Here is a 21,913-nt window from a genome sequence, read left to right as displayed (position 1 = left end):
TGTTGGAAATATACTGAGATATCACGATGAATACTATAGTGTGATAAAAACAGAGATAGGGAAACATGACGGAGGCTTCACTCTGCATACTGTAGTGAGATACATTATTAGATGTTTCACTGTGTAAAGTATTTGCCGTCTCGTGATTATTGTGGCATCTTGTTAATTGTAAAGCGTAAATCTGATAACATTCATACTAGTGACTGATTATGAGAGCAGAGATAGGAGTGTAAACAAGATGCTTCACTCTGAGTATTACAGTGAGATATAAAACAGAGATAGGAGTGTGAAGTGTGATGGTCACTCGGTTCATTTCTTGAAAAACTTCTTGTTGAGGAGGAAGATGAGCAGGTTGACGTTGACCTTCGCCTTGTCGAACATCTTCATCACGGCCACGCCCTCGTACTGCAGCTGCAGCAGGTCCTACACACACACACACACACACACAATTAACTAAGTTTTTAGCCTGGTTTAGCCTGGTTGGGCCCAGTATTTAGCCTGGTTCGTACCTGGTATTTAGCCTGGTTGGGCCCAGTATTTAGCCTGGTTGGGCCCAGTATTTAGCCTGGTTCGTACCTGGTATTTAGCCTGGTTGGGCTCAGTATTTAGCCCGGTTCGTACCTGGTATTTAGCCCGGTTCGTACCTGGTATTTAGCCTGGTTGGGCTCAGTGTTTAGCCTGGTTCGTACCTGGTATTAAGCCTGGTTGGGCTCAGTATTTAGCCTGGTTGGGCTCAGTATTTAGCCTGGGTCGTACCTGGTATTTAGCCTGGTCTAGCCCAGTATTTAGCCTGGTTCGTACCTGGTATTTAGCCTGGTTGGGCCCAGTATTTAGCCTGGTTCGTACCTGGTATTTAGCCTGGTTGGGCTCAGTGTTTAGCCTGGTTGGGCCCAGTATTTAGCCTGGTTCGTACCTGGTATTTAGCCTGGTTGGGCCCAGTATTTAGCCTGGTTCGTACCTGGTATTTAGCCTGGTTGGGCTCAGTGTTTAGCCTGGTTGGGCCCAGTATTTAGCCTGGTTCATACCTGGTATTTAGCCTGGTTGGGCCCAGTATTTAGCCTGGTTGGGCCCAGTATTTAGCCTGGTTGGGCCCAGTGTTTAGCCTGGTTCGTACCTGGTATTTGAGCAGGAACTCTTCCATCTCCACTCCGAGGAATCGAGCTTTGACGTTGAACGTTCCTTTCTCTGCTGCAGGAACGATGTCGAACACGACGTTCTTAAACCTGGAACCATGAAAACAGGTTCAGTTCTGTGTGTGTGTGTGTCACTGTGAGGTGTGTGTGTGTGTGTCTCACTGGGAGCTGGGCAGGTGTGTGTGTGTGTGTGTGTCTCACTGGGAGCTGGGCAGGTGTGTGTGTGTGTGTGTGTGTCTCACTGGGAGCTGGGCAGGTGTGTGTGTGTGTGTGTCTCACTGGGAGCTGGGCAGGTGTGTGTGTGTGTGTGTGTGTCTCACTGTGAGCTGGGCGTGTGTGTGTGTGTGTGTGTGTGTGTCTCACTGGGAGCTGGGCGTGTGTGTGTGTGTGTGTGTGTCTCACTGGGAGCTGGGCAGGTGTGTGTGTGTGTGTGTGTCTCACTGGGAGCTGGGCGTGTGTGTGTGTGTGTGTGTGTCTCACTGGGAGCTGGGCAGGTCCTGTATCTCCAGCAGCACTCCCTTCTCCTGCAGCCGGGTGGCGCTGTAACTCAGAGCAGGAAGCTTCTTCTTCCCTTTACTGTCTGCTGCTTTCTTATTGGTCGCTTTGCTGCAACAGATAACCAATCAGAGTGAAGGAGCTGCCGGTGTTAATGGACCAATCACAGACAGGTTAGTGTTATCAGCTGATCACATAACGATGACCTCACTGAGCGTACCTGTTGGCGGTCAGGTTGTCCAGACAGGAAGTGATGTAATGCCTGTAGTAGTCCACCTGTTCGCTGTGGAAGCTGCTCTTCACCTGCAGGCTCTCCTGAGTCTGCCTCAGCTTCAGAAGCTCCGCCCCCCGACGCTGCCGCCGCAGACGCTGCTGCCGAATGTCCTGCGGGGGGGGGGGGGGGGGGGGTAATCAATGAGTACAGTAATCAGTTATAACAGTCCATCAACAACCAATCAATAACCAATCAGTTATCAATAACCAATCACTATAGCAGTCAATAATCAGTTAACAATATCCAATCAGTTATCAACAACCAATCAATAACCAATCAGTTATCAATAACCAATCACTATAACAGTCAATAATCAGAGGCTGATTGATTGATTATTGATTACCTTAACGATCATCTGGAGGATCTGGTTGATTGATTATTGATAATTGATTACCTTGACTATCATCTGGAGGATCTGGTTGATTGATTATTGATAATTGATTACCTTGACTATCATCTGGAGGATCTGGTTGATTGATTATTTATTATTGATTACCTTGACGATCATCTGGAGGATCTGGTTGATTGATTATTTATTATTGATTACCTTGACGATCATCTGGAGGATCTGGTTGTGGCTCTCAGGCGGTCGCAGGACTCCCAGACTCTCCAGACGACGAAGACTCCTCAGGATCTTCCTCTTCTTCTCCTCCAGACTCAGGTTGCCGTCGGCGACCAGCGACTGGTTCCTCTTCATCTTTTCGGGCGTGCGAGCGTCCTGCCGAGCTCGCCGCTGCATCAGCCAATCATGACACACTTCCTGTTTGAACACGGGGGAAGAAGACGAGTGACGTCATGTGACTCATTCTGTCTTTATTTATTTATATAAATGTGAAGTACAAGTGTGTGTGTCTGTGTGTGTGTGTATGTGTGTGTCTGTGTGTGTGTCTCTGTGTGTGTGTGTATGTGTGTGTCTCTGTGTGTGTGTGTATGTGTATATGTGTGTGTGTGTGTGTCTCTCTGTGTGTGTGTGTCTCTGTGTGTGTGTGTATCTCTGTGTGTGTGTGTGTGTGTCTGTGTGTGTGTTTGTCTCTGTATGTGTGTGTGTGTGTCTCTGCGTGTATGTGTGTGTGTGTGTATATGTGTGTGTGTGTGAGAGTGTGTCTCTGTGTCTCTGTGTGTGTGTGTGTGTGTGTATGTGTGTGTATGTGTGTGTGTGTGTGTTTCTGTCTCTGTGTGTGTACCTGGTCTTGTGAGGTCGATGCTCTCAGCACGTCACTCAGATTTTCTCCTGGCTGAGTCCTGATGACATCGATGATCAGCTGTTTGGTGCTGAAACATAAACATAAACAAGCTGAACAAAGTGAAACTTTAATATAAATAAAGTTTAATTTAATACGAGTTTAACGACGAGTCCTGCTGCACTCTGTCCTCCTTAATACAGGAAACTCTCTGAGAGAAGAGTAGAGCATGTTGTCCTCACAGGCTACCTGAGCAGGTGAGGCTAACATGCTAAGCTACCTGAGCAGGTGAGGCTAACATGCTAAGCTACCTGAGCAGGTGAGGCTAACATGCTAAGCTACCTGAGCAGCAGTCCTCTGGCGTCCGGTTTGTCCTCCGAGTCGTTAAAGATGTCAAACTTGTTGGTGAGAGTCAGAGAAACCTCCATCTTACTGCTGGACTCTGATCCTGGATCAGCTGCTGAGGCCTCTCCTGGACACACACACACACACACACACACACACACACACAGAGAGAGAGAGACACACACACACACACACAGTTGATCAGCTGCGATGCGTGTGTAGTACTGTGTGTAGTACTAACAGTAGTATTAATGTATTAGTTGTAGTACCGATGAGCTCCTGCAGGGTCGGCACTGAGCCGAGGTCTTTCAGCAGCTGTCTCAGCGGGTCTGAAGGGTCCGGACACAACACGTCCTGATGCTCCAACAACAGCTACACACACAGAGACACACACACACACACACAAACAGAGACACACACACACAGACACACACACACACACACACACACACACACAAACAGAGACACACACACACACACACACACACACAGAGACACACACACATACACAGAGACACACACACACACACAGTGAGTACACAGCTCCATCATGGTGTTTATTGACTGATATCAGACTCAGCTGCTGGTTCAGACCTTGTGTGTGTTGAGCAGCTCGCTGACTGAGATGTAGACGACGGGTTTATTAACAATGAGCAGCTCCGAGTATTCGTCCATACTGAACCGGTCCTCCGGCTCAGGCACGTCACAAACCCCCAACAGGAACTTCCTGTCAGACAGCAGAGAAACAAGTCAGGAGACCATAGACTGTATATAAAATGGACGTAACATCCGTGACGTCACCCATTGGTTTGTGGACTGCTGCTCGGAGGCCAATAGTATCGGATCTGAGCAGCGCCATCTTGAAAATTTCAGGTGCATGCTGGGAAAAATAAAAACATGGATTCTACTTATATGGGCATCAGGAGGAGCATGAGGCGCCCTCCTGAACCTGTGAACCAATCAACCTGTCAATCACCACGTAGCCACGCCCTAATGCATACCCTGCTTTATCGTCACATATAAAATCAGGGAGGCCAAAATGTCCCAAATGAACATCATACTGCATTGAAGAAGGCTTTAAACTAGCGATTGAGACCATAAACAAATTTTGAAAACGTTTACTGAGGTTAGAAATCAAGTGAGAAGTTGGTGAATTCTCCATTGACTTGTATAGAGACGGAAGTCCTTTTGACACCAAAACGGTCGCCCCCTGGTGGCCTTTTGATAGAATGCAGTTTTAAGTTACTTCCACGTTGGCATCATTTCAGAGGACCAGAACTCCCCGCCTGCAGGAGACCAGAAAACCATTGTTTTGTCTTATTTGTACCTTTTATATATGTGGAGCAAAGCCCAAACTCCAGGTGATTTTGTTTTGTTTCAACAGTTCAAATTGCCTGTTAATATATATGAATGGCAATAAAGTAAAGTTCTAAGTTCAGTTCAGTTTTAATCAGTGTGGAGTTAAATGTGACATTGCCGTTTCTCAGACCTGAACTTGGCGTGCGTCTGGCTGATGTACTGGTTGAGGGTTCTGACGTGGTACCCGTCCCCGTGGAAGTGTTTGTTGGCGGCGGCGTGCTGCAGCATGCGGGCGATGGAGCCCAGGATGTGGCGCTGCTCCGGCTGCAGGGCCGAGCCAGCGGACCGGTCCACCACGTCGAAACCGTCCGGAGCCACGACGGCCGGGTTCATGTAGCGATAGTAGACGAGGTTCCCCACAATCTGCCAGACGGGAGAGAAAGGGTTAATACGGACAAAAATAATGTCACGATTACTTTTACTATTATTGTTCTTTATTCTTTCTTATTGATGCTCTTCTGTTCTACTGTCCACTTGCTGCTGTGATGATGCAAATCTCCCCATTGTGGGACTAATAAAGGAAAATCTGATCTTACTAATACTGGAAGTTACTGGGAGAAAACCAGTACCACCTCAGTGTAAGTACTGGACTCACCTTGTAGATCTCGTCCTCGCTGGCTTCAGGAAACTTCGTCCTCAGAGCGTCTCTGAGAACCTTCGCTGTGTATCGCAAACCATACCTGCAACCAGAGACACACCGATCAAAACCAGGTGGAGGAGGACAGGTGGAGACCTACGGGAGTCTGTGGAGGTGGACAGGTGGAGACCTACGGGAGTTTGTGGAGGTGGACAGGTGGAGACCTACGGGAGTTTGTAGAGGTGGACAGGTGGAGACCTACGGGAGTTTTTAAAGGTGGACAGGTGGAGACCTACGGGAGTTTGTGGAGGTGGACAGGTGGAGACCTACGGGAGTTTGTGGAGGTGGACAGGTGGAGACCTACGGGAGTTTGTGGAGGTGGACAGGTGGAGACCTACGGGAGTCTGTGGAGGTGGACAGGTGGAGACCTACGGGAGTTTGTGGAGGTGGACAGGTGGAGACCTACGGGAGTTTGTAGAGGTGGACAGGTGGAGACCTACGGGAGTTTTTAAAGGTGGACAGGTGGAGACCTACGGGAGTTTGTGGAGATGGACAGGTGGAGACCTACGGGAGTTTGTGGAGGTGGACAGGTGGAGACCTACGGGAGTTTGCGGAGGTGGACAGGTGGAGACCTACGGGAGTTTGCGGAGGTGGACAGGTGGAGACCTACGGGAGTTTGTGGAGGTGGACAGGTGGAGACCTACGGGAGTTTGTAGAGGTGGACAGGTGGACAGGTGGAGACCTACGGGAGTTTTTAAAGGTGGACAGGTGGAGACCTACGGGAGTTTGTGGAGATGGACAGGTGGAGACCTACGGGAGTTTGCGGAGGTGGACAGGTGGAGACCTACGGGAGTTTGCGGAGGTGGACAGGTGGAGACCTACGGGAGTTTGCGGAGGTGGACAGGTGGAGACCTACGGGAGTTTGTGGAGATGGACAGGTGGAGACCTACGGGAGTTTTTAGAGGTGGACAGGTGGAGACCTACGGGAGTTTTTAGAGGTGGACAGGTGGAGACCTACGGGAGTTTTTAGAGGTGGACAGGTGGAGACCTACGGGAGTTTGCGGAGGTGGACAGGTGGAGACCTACGGGAGTTTGCGGAGTTGGACAGGTGGAGACCTACGGGAGTTTGTGGAGATGGACAGGTGGAGACCTACGGGAGTTTTTAGAGGTGGACAGGTGGAGACCTACGGGAGTTTGTAGAGGTGGACAGGTGGAGACCTACGGGAGTTTGTAGAGGTGGACAGGTGGAGACCTACGGGAGTTTTTAGAGGTGGACAGGTGGAGACCTACGGGAGTTTGTGGAGATGGACAGGTGGAGACCTACGGGAGTTTGTAGAGGTGGACAGGTGGAGACCTACGGGAGTTTTTAAAGGTGGACAGGTGGAGACCTACGAGAGTTTGTGGAGGTGGACAGGTGGAGACCTACGGGAGTTTGTGGAGGTTGACAGGTGGAGACCTACGGGAGTTTGTGGAGGTTGGAGGTGATGGCTTTCAGCACTCGGTCCGTCAGGTTCTTCAGGTTGATGATGGCGATGTCAACACGTCGTTGGACTTCAGGGTGAGACAGAGCGTCCTGAGGAGACACCTCATAGGGCAGAGAGCTGCAGGGACAGACAGGTTAGACAGGTGAGAGGTGAGAGAGGTGAGACAGGTGAGAGAGGTAAGACAGGTGAGAGAAGTAAGACAGGTGAGAGAGGTAAGACAGGGGAGACAGGTAAGAGGTGAGTCAGACCTCTTGTGTCCAGTCTGGGTCTCGGTCTGGTTGATCCAGGTCTTGTAGACGTCCAGCGGGTCGGTTCTGATGCTGAGGCTTCGGTCCAGCAGAACTTCCTGCAGCGTCGGACCCAGAACCTCCCGCAGGACGTTCTGGCCGCGGCCGTGACGGTAGAAGTTCACCAGCATCTTGATGACGGTGGGATTCCCTGTAACTACGTCCTGAGGCTGCTCCACCTTCAGCCTGACACACACACACAGAGACACACACACACAGAGACACACACACACACACACACACACACACACACACACACACACACACACACACACACACACACACAGTTTAGAGCGGCCACATTGATGAAGATCCTTTAAATCAGGAGGCTCAAACAGCCCAATTATATCTCATGTCGACCAGATCATTAAAAAGAAGGAAGGAAGGACGGAAGGAAGGGAGGAAGGAAGGATGGAAGGAAGGAAAAGAAGGAAGGACGGAAGGGAGGATGGAAGGAAGGAAAAGAAGGAAGGACGGGAGGATGGAAGGAAGGAAAAGAAGGAAGGACGGAAGGAAGGGAGGATGGAAGGAAGGAAGGAAAAGAAGGAAGGACGGTAGGATGGAAGGAAAAGAACGAAATAAGGAAGGAAAGAAAAGAAGGAAGGAAGGTAGGATAGAGGGTTGGAAGTAAAAGAACGGAGGAAGGAAGGAAAAGAAGGAAGTAAGGAAGGATGGAAGGAAAGGAACGGAGGAAGGGAGGATGGAAGGAAAAGAACGGAGGAAGGAAGGAAGGAAGGAAAAGAACGGAGGAAGGAAGGAAAAGAAGGAAGTAAGGAAGGATGGAAGGAAAGGAACGGAGGAAGGGAGGATGGAAGGAAAAGAACGGAGGAAGGAAGGAAGGAAGGAAAAGAAGGAAGAAAAAGAAGACATGAAGGAAAGTGGATCGGCTGGCCGGTTCTGGCCCACGGGCCTCATGTTTGAAACCCCTGATTTACAGTAATTTAAGTCGATTCTTCTGCATCTTAAATGAATTTATAATCTTGTATCATTTATTAACTGGTTAAATAAATAAATAGAAATAAAGTGCATTACCTGATCTCATACTTCAGCGCTTCAGTGAACAGCTGCAGCAGCAGGAAGGCGTCTCTGCGGTCGGAGCCGTAGTTAAACAGGCTGAACACCAACATCTCCATGAAGGAGGTGGAGCGACTCTGAGGCATCAGGAAGATCAGCTGAGCCAAGTAGAGAGGCTGAGTCTGAGCACACAGACACACAGTAAGGGTTAATATCAGCTGTTCATAGATCAGCTGAGCCAGGTAGAGAGGCTGAGTCTGAGCACACAGACACACAGTAAGGGTTAATATCAGCTGTTCATAGATCAGCTGAGCCAGGTAGAGAGGCTGAGTCTGAGCACACAGACACACAGTAAGGGTTAATATCAGCTGTTCACAGATCAGCTGACCCAGGTAGAGAGGCTGAGTCTGAGCACACAGACACACAAAGGGTTAATATCAGCTGTTCATAGATCAGCTGAGCCAGGTAGAGAGGCTGAGTCTGAGCACAGACACAAAGGGTTAATATCAGCTGTTCATAGATCAGCTGAGCCAGGTAGAGAGGCTGAGTCTGAGCAGAGACACAAAGGGTTAATATCAGCTGTTCACAGATCAGCTGAGCCAGGTAGAGAGGCTGAGTCTGAGCAGAGACGCAAAGGGTTAATATGGATATTTATACTGGATAGTTTACAGCAGCGTTACAGACTGAGAGGAGGAAGACTGCAGCAGAGCGTCAGAGCTCCTGCTACACCTATAATGATACTTTAAACCAGGGAGGTCCAACATGAGGCCCGTGGGCCAGAAACTGCCCGCCAAGGGGTCCAATCCTACTTTCATTCATGTCTTCTTTTCATTTCTTCCCTCTTTCTTCTGTTCTCTTCCTCCCTCCCTTTCCTCCCTCCCAGCTTTATTTCCTTCCTTTCTTCCTTGCTTCATGTCTTCCACTTCATTCTTCCTGTCCATCTTTTTAATGGTGCGGCCCTGTCTGTGGCCCTTTAATGAAGAGGAGTTTGACCCTCCTGCTCTAAGATAATAAATCCACTGCACCGTTCACCAAGTCCAACGAGACCTTTGACTCAGATTTCTGATGTTAAGAGTAAATGTGTTGGATGAATTGAACGAGGATGTTCTGGATCCTTACCAGGTACGAGAACAATATAAATACTGTTCATCACTATGATTCTACTCTCTAAACACTTTAACTCCAGAAGCAGCAGTTTCATGTTGAGTCACTAAATCAGACTTCACTACCTGCAGCAGGTAGAACAGGTGCTGGTAGGCCTCCAGTCTCTCTCTCCTCTCTCTGCTCAGAGCTTTCAGGCCTTTACTTCTCTCCACGTCCATCATGTCTGACAGCTGCTCCTTGTTCTTCTTCGTTAGTTTCTTACAGTGAGACACCACTTCCTGTAAAGACACACACTCGTTAACACAACGAACTCTAACAAGGGTTTTTTTTGCCAAAAGTAAGACTGAATGCTCCTGAAAATGTCAAATGGTGTAACCACAAAAGAATGATAAATATTACATATTTTATCCCCTACAGTGTATTTAAGTGGACTTATACTAATAATGACTTCATTTCATGACCTTCATCTCCATGGTAACCCAGAGTAAATGTAATATTGATAACAATAGTATTCCATTACCTTTATTTAATATAAAGTTATAATGTAAGATCATGCCAAACTAGTTGATATGGTGTTTTATTGACAATTTACTGTTTTTAAGCAAGTTGAATTATTGGTACAAAGTTTTTATGGTTACACCACTTAGACATTTTTGCCATAATCCTCTAATATATTCTCTCTAAATGGATTAAAAGCAGAAATTTGATGCTGGGTCCACAAAAAAAGAATGTGTGAAGTTATTCATACGTTTATTTTATCATTTTAACCCCTTTAAATTTAAACTAAACCACATGGACACAATAAAACATCACTGACCCAGATATCTATATACATGTATGTAATCAGTGTTCTTCATGTGTGCAGCGGTGTGAGGAGTCTCTGCATGTCTCACTTGCAGCAGGTAGGACAGGTGTCAGTGTCTCACCTGCAGCAGGTAGGACAGGTGTCAGAGTGTGTCACCTGCAGCAGGTAGGACAGGTGTCAGAGTGTCTCACCTGCAGCAGGTAGGACAGGTGTCAGAGTGTCTCACCTGCAGCAGGTAGGACAGGTGTCAGAGTGTGTCACCTGCAGCAGGTAGGACAGGTGTCAGAGTGTGTCACCTGCAGCAGGTAGGACAGGTGTCAGTGTCTCACTTGCAGCAGGTAGGACAGGTGTCAGAGTGTCTCACCTGCAGCAGGTAGGACAGGTGTCAGAGTGTGTCACCTGCAGCAGGTAGGACAGGTGTCAGAGTGTGTCACCTGCAGCAGGTAGGACAGGTGTCAGTGTCTCACTTGCAGCAGGTAGGACAGGTGTCAGAGTGTCTCACCTGCAGCAGGTAGGACAGGTGTCAGAGTGTCTCACCTGCAGCAGGTAGGACAGGTGTCAGAGTGTCTCACCTGCAGCGTGGCTTTGTTTCGGACCAGCAGGCCGATCTTCAGGTCCATCATGTTCAGGTCGGCCTCCAGCTGTCGGTTGAAGCGGATGCTCCTCACCACTTCCTCCCTCTGACGCACCAGATCCACTTCCCCTCTGATGTCACCGTCGCCCAGGTCCAGCAGGTGAAGGAACTTCCTGATGACGGAGAGGGGGGGCGTGTCCGAGTGCACTGAGACAGGTGAGGGGAGGGGGGTGTTATTAAAGACTCACAGTACCTCATCTTTAAACACCTGTGAGCGTCTCCATGGTGATCTGTGAACTTACCCAGCATCCTGTACTGTTCTCGGGCTCTGTTGGCTCTGAAGAAGGCCTGGATCTTTATGACAGCGCCCACCTGTGGACACACACAGTTACTACACTCTGATTACATTAAAGAGTTATTTAGAGGACTTCCTGTCACAGAATAAATGCTGGTTACAGAGTTCAGTCTCTGATTAGAACACGTTTGATACAGAATATGAAACTAAAACCCTCTCTCTCTCTCGTCCGGTTTCCTACTTTCAAATAAACCCAAAAACTAAACATAAATACAGCAGCCAGACTCACGTTACGTCTGAAGAAACTCAGCCGAGCTCGATATTTTCTCCTCGCCAACCACATCTTCACAACCGACTGAATCTGAAGACAAAATAATGAATGTTTAACCTTCTGATGAGACGTGTGTTCAGATATTAAACATCAACAACCAAAACTGTTTGTTAATCAGAAGTTCAATGAAATATATGAAAGTGATTCAGATGTTCAGATGTGTGTTATGGAACATGGTGTTAAACATTTGATGAACTAAATGAAATCATGAATAAATCCTGTTATTATGTGACGAGCTGCAGTGAGTGAGGATGAGTTACTTTAACCACAGCTCTCCAGTTCATGTAGAGGAACTGCAGCCGACTTCTGTACGCCCTCTGCTGGACAAACCTCCTCCACTGAGCCTGCACACAAACACACAGACATCATTACTGTTTATTCTCAGGTTAAAGTCTCAGTGTTTATAGGGCGATCACTGTGCTGCAGAGCGATCATTCTGCAGGGCGATCACTCTGCTGCAGGGCGATCACTCTGCAGGGCGATCACTGTGCTGCAGGGCGATCACTGTGCTGCAGGGCGATCACTGTGCTGCAGGGCGATCACTCTGCAGAGCGATCACTGAGCTGCAGGACGATCACTGTGCAGGGCGATCACTGTGCTGCAGGGCGATCACTGTGGTGCAGGGCGATCACTGTGGTGCAGGGCGATCACTGTGCTGCAGGGCGATCACTCTGCAGGGCGATCACTGTGCTGCAGGGCGATCACTCTGCTGCAGGGCGATCACTGTGCAGGGCGATCACTGTGCTGCAGAGCGATCACTCTGCTGCAGAGCGATCACTCTGCTGCAGGGCGATCACTGTGCTGCAGGGCGATCACTGTGCTGCAGAGCGATCACTCTGCTGCAGGGCGATCACTGTGCTGCAGGGCGATCACTGTGCTGCAGGGCGATCACTGTGCTGCAGGGTGATCACTCTGCAGGGCGATCACTCTGCAGGGCGATCACTGTGCTGCAGGGCGATCACTGAGCTGCAGGGCGATCAGTCTGCAGGGCGATCACTGTGCTGCAGGGCGATCACTGTGCTGCAGAGCGATCACTGTGCTGCAGGGCGATCAGTCTGCAGGGCGATCACTGTGCTGCAGGGCGATCACTGAGCTGCAGGGCGATCACTGAGCTGCAGGGCGATCACTGAGCTGCAGGGCGATCACTGAGCTGCAGGGCGATCACTCTGCAGGGCGATCACTGTGCTGCAGGGCGATCACTGGGCTGCAGGGCGATCACTGAGCTGCAGGGCGATCAGTCTGCAGGGCGATCATTGAGCTGGAGGGCGATCACTGTGCTGCAGAGCGATCACTGTGCTGCAGGGCGATCACTCTGCTGCAGGGCGATCACTGTGCTGCAGAGCGATCACTCTGCAGGGTGATCACTCTGCAGGGCGATCACTCTGCAGGGCGATCACTCTGCTGCAGGGCGATCACTCTGCAGGGCGATCACTCTGCAGGGCAATCACAGCAGAGAAAGCCAACAGGTGGTTTGGATCAAGACGGCTGATCTGTGGTCGATGCTGCCGGCACCTGATCAACCACGCTGGGTCACCTGGGCGAGGTGGTCTGATGCTGATACACCCTTTGACCCCAGGTTACATCACTGATGATGTGACCCAGCAGGTGTGTGTCTGTGTCTCACCTGTATGATGACAGCAGCAGGTGTGTGTCTGTGCAGGTAACGGCGTCGAGCCTCCAGCTTCTGCCTGATGAGGAATCCTCGGCTGACGGCCTGCAGGCGAGTGACGAAGGCCTCGCTGCTCTTCCACATCACGCTGCGACCGTACCTGCCCGAAACACTGCTGACCACTTCCTGCAGGGGGGGAGAGTCACATGATGTCATACACATGATGTCACAGCTGTCGACCAATCACAGTCAAATATCTCAGGTGTTTCTTCTGTGTAACTTTCTACATGTAGACACACCAGGTGAGACTCAGGTGTGACTCAGGTATATCTGACTCTCAGGTGTATCTGACCCTCAGGTGTGACTCAGGTGTGACTCACCTGGATCTCCTGCTGGTCCAGGAACAGACTGTTCTGGATGAAGTTGGGAGGTTTCTCCCAGCTGCCCTCCAGTTTGTTCAGATGGAAGAAATAAAACGTGCCGTCGTCCAGCCGGACTCGAACCCACGGACTCCTGTTGTCTCCTGGAACCAGATTTATTGATTAGTGATCGGTGCTCTGACAGTGATTGATCGGTGCTCTGACAGTGATTGATCGGTGCTCTGACAGTGATTGATCGGTACTCTGACAGAGATTGATCGGTACTCTGACAGAAATTGATCGATGCTCTGACAGTGACTGATCGATGCTCTGACAGTGACTGATCGGTACTCTGACAGTGATTGATCGATGCTCTGACAGTGATCGATCGGTACTCTGACAGAGATTGATCGATGCTCTGATAGTGATTGATCGATGCTCTGACAGTGATTGATCGATGCTCTGACAGTGATTGATCGGCGCTCTGACAGTGATTGATCGGTCTCACCTCTGCGGGTCTTATCTCTGATCAGAGCGTTGAGCTCCTGCTGATACTCTGCAGCACAGTGTGAGATGATGCCCTGCAGCGCCACCTCTGGTAGAGACAGAACACGCAGAGTCTGCTTCGCCTTGTTCTCCTTCACCGCCTGATTCACTGCTGCCACCGAGAGACACACTGCAGGAACACATAATCAATACATCAATACACAGATCATCTATCAGCATACAGACACACTGCAGGAACACATAATCAATACATCAATACACAGATCATCTATCAGCATACAGACACACTGCAGGAACATATAATCAATACATCAATACACAGATCATCTATCAGCATACAGACACACTGCAGGAACACATAATCAATACATCAATACACAGATCATCTATCAGCATACAGAGAGATAATCCATTGATATGTGTATGTGTGTGATCAATAAATCAGGTTAAAGTAATCGATCACTAACTCACACTTCATAGATTTCTGACTCTGCTGATTGGCTCTCCTCACCGCCTCCTGGATGTCAGCCAACCACAGCTCAGCTCCTGAGTCTCGGCTCACCTGATTGGACGGTGAACAGACAAATTACCTCAGTTTAAAAACACAGAACAGTTCAAATTTATTCTGATTAAAGATCACAGGTCAGATTCTTCCAGCCTCAGTTACTGGTTTCAATCCTGAGTGTCTGGTCACTTGACTGGTTACCTGACTGGTCACCTGTTGAGTCACCTGACTGGTCACGTATTGAGTCACCTGACTGGTCACCCGTTGAGTTACCTGACTGGTCACCTGTTGAGATACCTGACTGGTCACCTGTTGAGTCACCTGACTGGTCACCTGTTGAGTTACCTGACTGATCACCTGTTGAGTCACCTGACTGGTCACCTGTTGAGATACCTGACTGATCACCTGTTGAGTCACCTGACTGGTCACCTGTTGAGATACCTGATTGGTCACCTGACTGATCACCTGACTGGTCACCTGTTGAGTCACCTGACTGGTTACCTGTTGAGATACCTGATTGGTCACCTGACTGATCACCTGACTGGTCACCTGTTGAGTCACCTGACTGGTTACCTGTTGAGTCACCTGACTGATCACTTGACTGGTCACCTGTTGAGTCACCTGACTGATCACCTGTTGAGTTACCTGAGCTTTGTGCAGCCTGGCTCTGGTCATCAGTGTGAGGTATCTGCAGGTGTTGGCAGGTAGAACCTCCTCCACTCCGCTGGATGGCAGCAGCAGAGCAGACAGCAGCTTCTGAGCGTCTCCTCTCATTAAAGCCTCGTTAATCACACTGACCGCCACGATCTCTGGAGGTCAAAGGTCACATGATCACTTTAATCCTGACAGCAGGGATATTAAACTAACAGCTGCTCTGATTGGTTGAAGGTATAACCGTAAAGTATAACTTTATTGTAAATAGAGTGTGTGATATATGTGTGTTTGTATGTGAGTGTGTGTGATACGTGTGTGTGTATGTGTGTGATAAGTGTGTGATACATGTGTGTGTGTGTTACATACGTTGGTGTTCGTCCTGTGCTGAGTTGTTCACAGAGTTGATTCCCTCCTGCAGCTGATTCCAGGTCAGCAGATCTCTGCCAACCTGCTGCTTCACCAGAGACTCAAAGTACCTGAACACACCATCATCTTCATCATCATCATCATCATCATTATCATCATCGTTTTTATCATCACCACCACCACAAGACAGACAGACAGACAGACAGGCAGACAGACAGACAGACAGACAGACAGACAGACAGGTGTAGTGAGGCGTACCTGTCCAGCAGGCTCGGGTCGGCATCAGAGAGTCCTGCAGCCGGACTGACCAATGAGGAGCTGAACAGCTGCAGGTCTCCGGCCTTCATCGCCTGGTTGATGAGAGCGACGGCGGAGAGCATCTCCACGGCGATGAACAGCTCCTCCTGCTGCAGCTCCCCCTGCAGGACACACCAGGAAGCACAGGTAACACCTTTATATTAATATCATTACACTGCAGCAGGTGTGTGTGGGTGTGTGTGTGTGTGTGTGTACCTCTGGTGTTTGTCTCTGCAGCTGTTGTAGTTCTCGGTGATAAAGAGTCGCAGCAGACGGGAAAACTTCAGGCAGCTGGAGGTCAGAGGTCATCAGACAGCTGACTGTGTGTCTGGGGTCGCTGCCACGCAGAGAGGCGTTCACACACTGCACTGCTGCCTGCACTGTAACACACACACACACACACACACACACACACACACACACACACACACACACACACACACACACACACACACACACACACACACACACACACACACACACAGGTGAGCACAGAGTGTGTCAGAGGTCGGAGGTCAGAGGGTGAAACAGGAAGTGACTTACTGTTTTGGGCATTCTGTGCTTCCTGGTTGGAGAAGGTGACGCTTTCCTGCAGCTCGTCCGGCTCCAGAGGATCCACACAGCCCTGCTCCTAGGGTCAGAGGTCAGAGGTCACATGATCACATCACACAGCTTGGTAACTGGTTACAGACGTGTTCATAAACCTCCAGTAAGCTCTGCAGCAACAGAGATCAGTCATGTGTGGTTTTACTAACAGCATTGGCTTCCTCACTAATACTCTCCCATATGTTGGTTTTTCTGGTAATATTAGTTGTTGTTATAACTCAATATATTAGTTAACCTCTTCCACTAGAACCTGATCACATTTCTGCTCGTCCAAACTCTCCATTAAGACACAAAACTCTCATTTAACCTTTGTGTCGTCAAATTGACCCCGTCTGTTTTGACTGTTCCTCCTTTCTTCCCTCCCTTCTTCCTTCTTTCCTACCTCCCTCCTACCTTCCTTCCTCCCTCGTTTCCTTCCATCCTTCTTCCTCCCTTCCATCCTTCCTTCTTCCTCCTTCCCTCCCTCCTTCCTTCTTTCCTACCTCCCTCCTACCTTCCTTCCTCCCTCCTTTCCTTCCATCCTTATTCCTCCCGTCCTCACTCCTTTCATTCCTTCTTCCTCCCTTCCTCACTACTTTCCTTCCTTCTTCCATCCTTCCTCCTTTCCTTCTTTGATTTCTTTAAATGAAACTTTATTCAGTTAAAACTTAAGTCTGGTGACAGTTCATGTAAAAATCCTCACTGGAAATATGTTTACTGAAAAAGATGGAGAGGCAGTCTATACTTATTTCTCCCACTGTATATTAATGTGTGTGTGTGTGTCTGTGTGTGTGTGTGTGTGTGTGTGTGTGTGTGTGTGTGTGTGTGTGTGTGTGTGTGTGTGTGTGTGTGTGTGTGTGTGTCCTACCAGGGCCTTCTGCTGCCGGTCAGCTGACAGCTGCTCCAGGTACCAGGGGCCGTTGTCGGTACGGAGGCCTCTGAGGGCCAAACACGGCAGCTGCAGAGCGGCCAGCAGAACGAGTTCATCTGCAGACTCCAGAGCTTCGTCCACCTGCTCCACCGCCGATCGCACTGATACACACAGATCAATACCTGATCAATACCAGCTGTCATTACGTCTCTAAAATAAATCATCAACATTATTAAAATCTGCTGAAAATAACTAAATAAAAAACTCTTCTTATTCTCACCGTTGACAATGTTGATGTTGTTCTGGATCTCTTTCTGAGTCAGATACTCCTCATAGATATCCTTCTCCTCCGAACCTCCAGTCTGACACACACACACACACACACACACACACACACACACACACACACACACACACACACACACACACACACACACACACACACACACACACACACACACACACACACACACACACACACACACACACACACACACACATATTATTTTCTCTATAAAATCTGCGTAATATCAGTCTCATCATCTTTCTAACACCAATATTACTAATAATAATTGTACATACTGTTAATATTTTTGACCAGGCTCAGTAATAATAAATGTTGGTAAGATGATGAATTCATAAATCTGTTAAACTAGTTTTAAAGCAGTATCAGGTTTGTTAAAATGTACATTTAGTATTTTTGTTGGTTTTATATCATTTGAAATGACATTTGCACCATTTTTTACCAAAAGTAAGACTGAATGCTCCTGAAAATGTCAAATGGTGTAACCACAAAAGAATGATAAATATTACAGGTTTTATCACCTACAGTGTATTTAAGTGGACTTATACTAATAATGACTTCATTTAAAACATGTAAATGTTTCCTGGTCTCCATGGTAACCAGAGTAAATGTAATATGTAGAACAATTGTATTCCATTACCTTTATTTAATATAAAGTTATAATGTAAGATCATGCCAAACTAGTTGATTTGGTGTTTTATTGACTATTTACTGTTTTTAAGCAAGTTGAATTATTTGGTACAAAGTTTTTATGGTTACACCACTTAGACATTTTTGCCATAATCCTCTAATATATTCTCTCTAAATGGATTAAAAGCAGAAATTTGATGCTGGGTCCACAAACAAAGAATGTGTGAAGTTATTCATACGTTTATTTTATCATTTTAACCCTTTAAATTTAAACTAAACCACATGGAGACTAACCATCACTGACCCACGACTATAGATTTAGTGCCTGTGTACTTTTTATGTTTTGCAGCTGTAATAATGTAAATTTCAGGATTATCTGATTTTATCTTCCCACTCAGGATTTGACAGACCGACCAATCATCGCTCAGACTCACCCTGGCCGCCCGCTCTGCTTTCCCTCTCTTCGCCTGCCGCAGCATCTCCTGATAGACGCTCATCAGCGCCTCCTGCAGGTCGCTCAGCATGGCGTTCGGGTTCCTCAGAGCCGCCACTGTGTCGCTCACATCACCTCTGGCCACCGCCTCGTTGATGGCGATCACTGCTGCGTGGACTGACGGGAGGAGAGGGGGGGGGTAAGTACTGTATGCTGCTGTGTGACATCACAGCCAATCAGATCTCCTCTCTGTACCTGCGGCCTCGTCCACTGACAGCTCATTGGCCAAGATTCCTCCAATCTTGTTGAAGGCGGGCATCTGGATCCCGTATTTATCGAGCTCCAGCTTCATGTTGTTGATCTCCTCCTCTGAACACACACACACACACACACATTAAATACACACACACTCACTGCAGCATCACAGGCCGTTACCTAGCAACCAACCTGTCAGTCATTTACCTGTGAACTTCACCTTTCCATACAGGTCATAGATCGGTGGAGCCACACCGAGCCGGTACAGGTACATACTGCAGAGAGACAGACAGGTAGAGACACAGTTAGAGAGAGAGACAGTCAGGCAGACAGGCAGACAGACAGGCAGACAGTTAGAGAGAGAGACAGACAGGCAGACAGACAGACAGACAGGCAGGCAGACAGACAGTCAGTCAGACAGACAGACAGACAGACAGACAGAGAGACAGACAGAAAGACAGACAGACAGACAGACAGTCAGACAGACAGACAGACAGACAGACGAACCTCAGAGCGTGGATACAGTAGACGGCTCTCGGCATGTTCTTCTTGTCGTAGACGTCGGTGGTTTCAGGATGAAAGATCTGCAACAACATCATCATGTGATCAGTCTGTCAACACACCTGATCAATACTCTGATCGATCAGCTGATCAAGACCTCTGATCGATCAAGAATCAATCATCACTGACCGCTGGCAGTCCGAGCGTGCTCATAGCGTTCCTCCAGTGGTTGATGTTGTCAGTGTGACGGAACTGAAGACCCACCGCCTGATCAAACAATACAGATCAATACTAGTTAATACTGATCAATACAGGTTAATACTGATCAATACAGGTGATTAGTGATTATTGACAGGTTAACCTTCTGTTCTGATTACCAATATCATCAGTGATCAATAATGTCACTGGTTCTACTGGTTCACCCTGTTAATCTAGTCTGAACAGGTTAAACTGGTCTGAATGGGTTAAACTGGGTTAAACTGGGTTAAACTGGTCTGAATGGGTTAAACTGGTTAAACTGGTTACACTGGGACCTGGTAGCGCTGCTGGTCGGGGTCGTAGATCTTCTTCAGAGCGACGGCGTTGGGAGCGAAGCGATGACCCAGCTTAGCGAGCAGGACTCCGTTCCTCAGCGCTTCCTCCAGCTCGGTGGGAGCAGGAAGTTCCTCCTTCAGACACGCCTCCATCCACCTGAGGAGGAGATGATGTCATCACCAGGTGCAGTTAATACTCTGTTACCGTAGCAACAACACGGCAACATCGCTCCTGAAACACACTGAGGCTCATTTAACAATAATTAAAACATCATTATTATTAATATTTTACATTCCTGCTAAATGTGTTGATCTAGATGTTTGATTAAAACATTCACCGTCACTATTCAATGATGATTATTGATTATTATTGATAAGTAAATAAAACTGTGTATCAGCTGCACAAACATTCAAAAAGCTGCATTTTATTTCTATTGTTTGTAAACTGTGGGTCAGGCTTTAATAAATGTGTTTCTGGTGGTTATTATCAGCTCAGTGTATAAATGTGTTTCTGGTGGTTATTATCAGCTCAGTGTATAAATGTGAATGAACAGAATGTAAACAACATGAACACATTTAGATAATAAACAGTTTGGATCTGATAGAAACCTCTTTGCTTCCTCCAGTCTGCACAAATACTGATAAGCAACACTCTGAATCCTCTGTTCATCCATCTGCTCTGCTGTCAGACGCTCATCTGTAACACACACACACACACACACACACACACACACACACACACACACACACACATATTAATACACATATATATACACACACACACATATTAATACACATATACACACACACACACACACACACACACACACATATTAATACACATATATACACACACACACATGCATTCATATAAACACACACACACATTCATACATACACACACACATTCATTCATATACAAACACACATTTATATACACACACACATTCATTCATATACACATTCATATACACATTCATACACACACACATTCATACACACACACATTCATATACACACAAACGCATTCATATACACACATATATACACACACATACATTCATACACACACACAAATATAAAAGTGTTAATATATTAACATTAAGATTAAAAACATTTAGATAAAAACATTTAGATAAAAACATTTAGATAAAGATCAGAAACGTTTTGACTCACAGCGACTCTGAGCTGAATCCGCCATGATGTCTCTTTGCTCTCTGCGTCTCCCGCCGTTGAATAAACTCTTATTAATATAAAACGTCTCTTTACAAGTTCACAAAGTTTAAATTGAGACCATAAAAACTTATAAACCAGAGTCCGGTCTCGATCTGAAGCCCAGCGACACACTCCGTCCTGAAGGCTGTTTCCTGTCTGAAGTTTGAAAGCTCCCGCCGCTCGCTGATTGGTCCAAAGGATCAGAAGCCTCTCCTATTGGCTGATACTCCGCCGCGTTGCATTCTGGTCCATGTAGTTTCCTGGTTACAGTAAAATAATAAAAATAATAATTAAAAAAAAAATAAAAAATAACATAACAACACTAATAATAATAATAATAATAACATAACAACACTAATAATAATAATAAACGCTTTGTGTGAAATAATCATTTAAAAACAAAACATGTTAAATTATGTTGCCTTTAATTAGTTTGTAGTTTTTCCCCAACACTATATTTATTGAACGTTTTCAAAATAAGTAAGCGTACATCACATACACACACATCATATAAACATATACAACCTGAACCAACATTAAAAATAACAAAGAACATCAGACAGTTATAGATATGAAGGACAATTAGGACTTTTTCCTTATTAACTCTCTACATCCTGTTAGATCTAAACTTTTTATAAATACAATAAAATATCCTCATATTCTTTCAAACAAACCTTTTACTCCTTTTGGTATTTATGTTATTTTTTCCAGAAGCATTTACCTGACTGACTCTCAGCATGCAGAAGATAAATGTGTCAGTGTTTGTTCACTCTGAAGGAAACTTGTGATCCTAAAATAAAGAAACCAGAGGAATATTCTTCTGTATTATTATTATTATTATTTTATTTACTTTGTGACAAACACAATGAAATAAACGTGCATTTTATTTCAGAACATTGTACACATTAATTTGGAATATATTAGTTTGTATTTTAGTCTGAAGTTTAATATTAATACCTCCTGGCGAGCTCTCCAGTTACCATAGCAACGGACACAAACAAACTATGCTAGCCGCTATGCTAGCAGCTCAG

The 21,913-nt window shown here is 47.0% G+C and overlaps 1 protein-coding gene across 1 annotated transcript; it reads right to left on the bottom strand.

Annotated features, from left to right (window-relative positions):
* Positions 1-309: 309 nt before the first annotated feature.
* Positions 310-20,868, bottom strand: iqgap3 (IQ motif containing GTPase activating protein 3). The gene is made up of 38 exons (XM_062423231.1): positions 20,844-20,868; positions 20,277-20,364; positions 19,668-19,824; positions 19,324-19,401; positions 19,141-19,217; positions 18,841-18,908; positions 18,634-18,747; positions 18,380-18,555; positions 17,292-17,373; positions 17,009-17,172; positions 16,099-16,186; positions 15,772-15,935; positions 15,517-15,677; positions 15,259-15,368; positions 14,884-15,047; positions 14,205-14,295; positions 13,735-13,902; positions 13,248-13,390; positions 12,883-13,053; positions 11,519-11,602; positions 11,217-11,288; positions 10,935-11,004; positions 10,631-10,839; positions 9,379-9,531; positions 8,168-8,331; positions 7,097-7,321; positions 6,825-6,965; positions 5,383-5,467; positions 4,918-5,150; positions 4,023-4,155; positions 3,698-3,800; positions 3,426-3,555; positions 3,087-3,174; positions 2,450-2,662; positions 1,849-2,012; positions 1,614-1,739; positions 1,115-1,223; positions 310-423 (listed from the first exon to the last, which is right to left on the bottom strand). The coding sequence occupies exons 1-38, from the start codon at positions 20,866-20,868 to the stop codon at positions 310-312; spliced, it is 4,905 nt and encodes a 1,634-aa protein (XP_062279215.1).
* Between the last annotated feature and the right edge of the window lie 1,045 nt (positions 20,869-21,913).

The sequence above is a fragment of the Scomber scombrus genome, chromosome 7, assembly GCF_963691925.1.
Source record: "Scomber scombrus chromosome 7, fScoSco1.1, whole genome shotgun sequence".
Taxonomy (NCBI): domain Eukaryota; kingdom Metazoa; phylum Chordata; class Actinopteri; order Scombriformes; family Scombridae; genus Scomber; species Scomber scombrus.
Note: the sequence above shows the minus strand (reverse complement) of the source record. Positions and strands in the feature narration are given on the sequence as shown.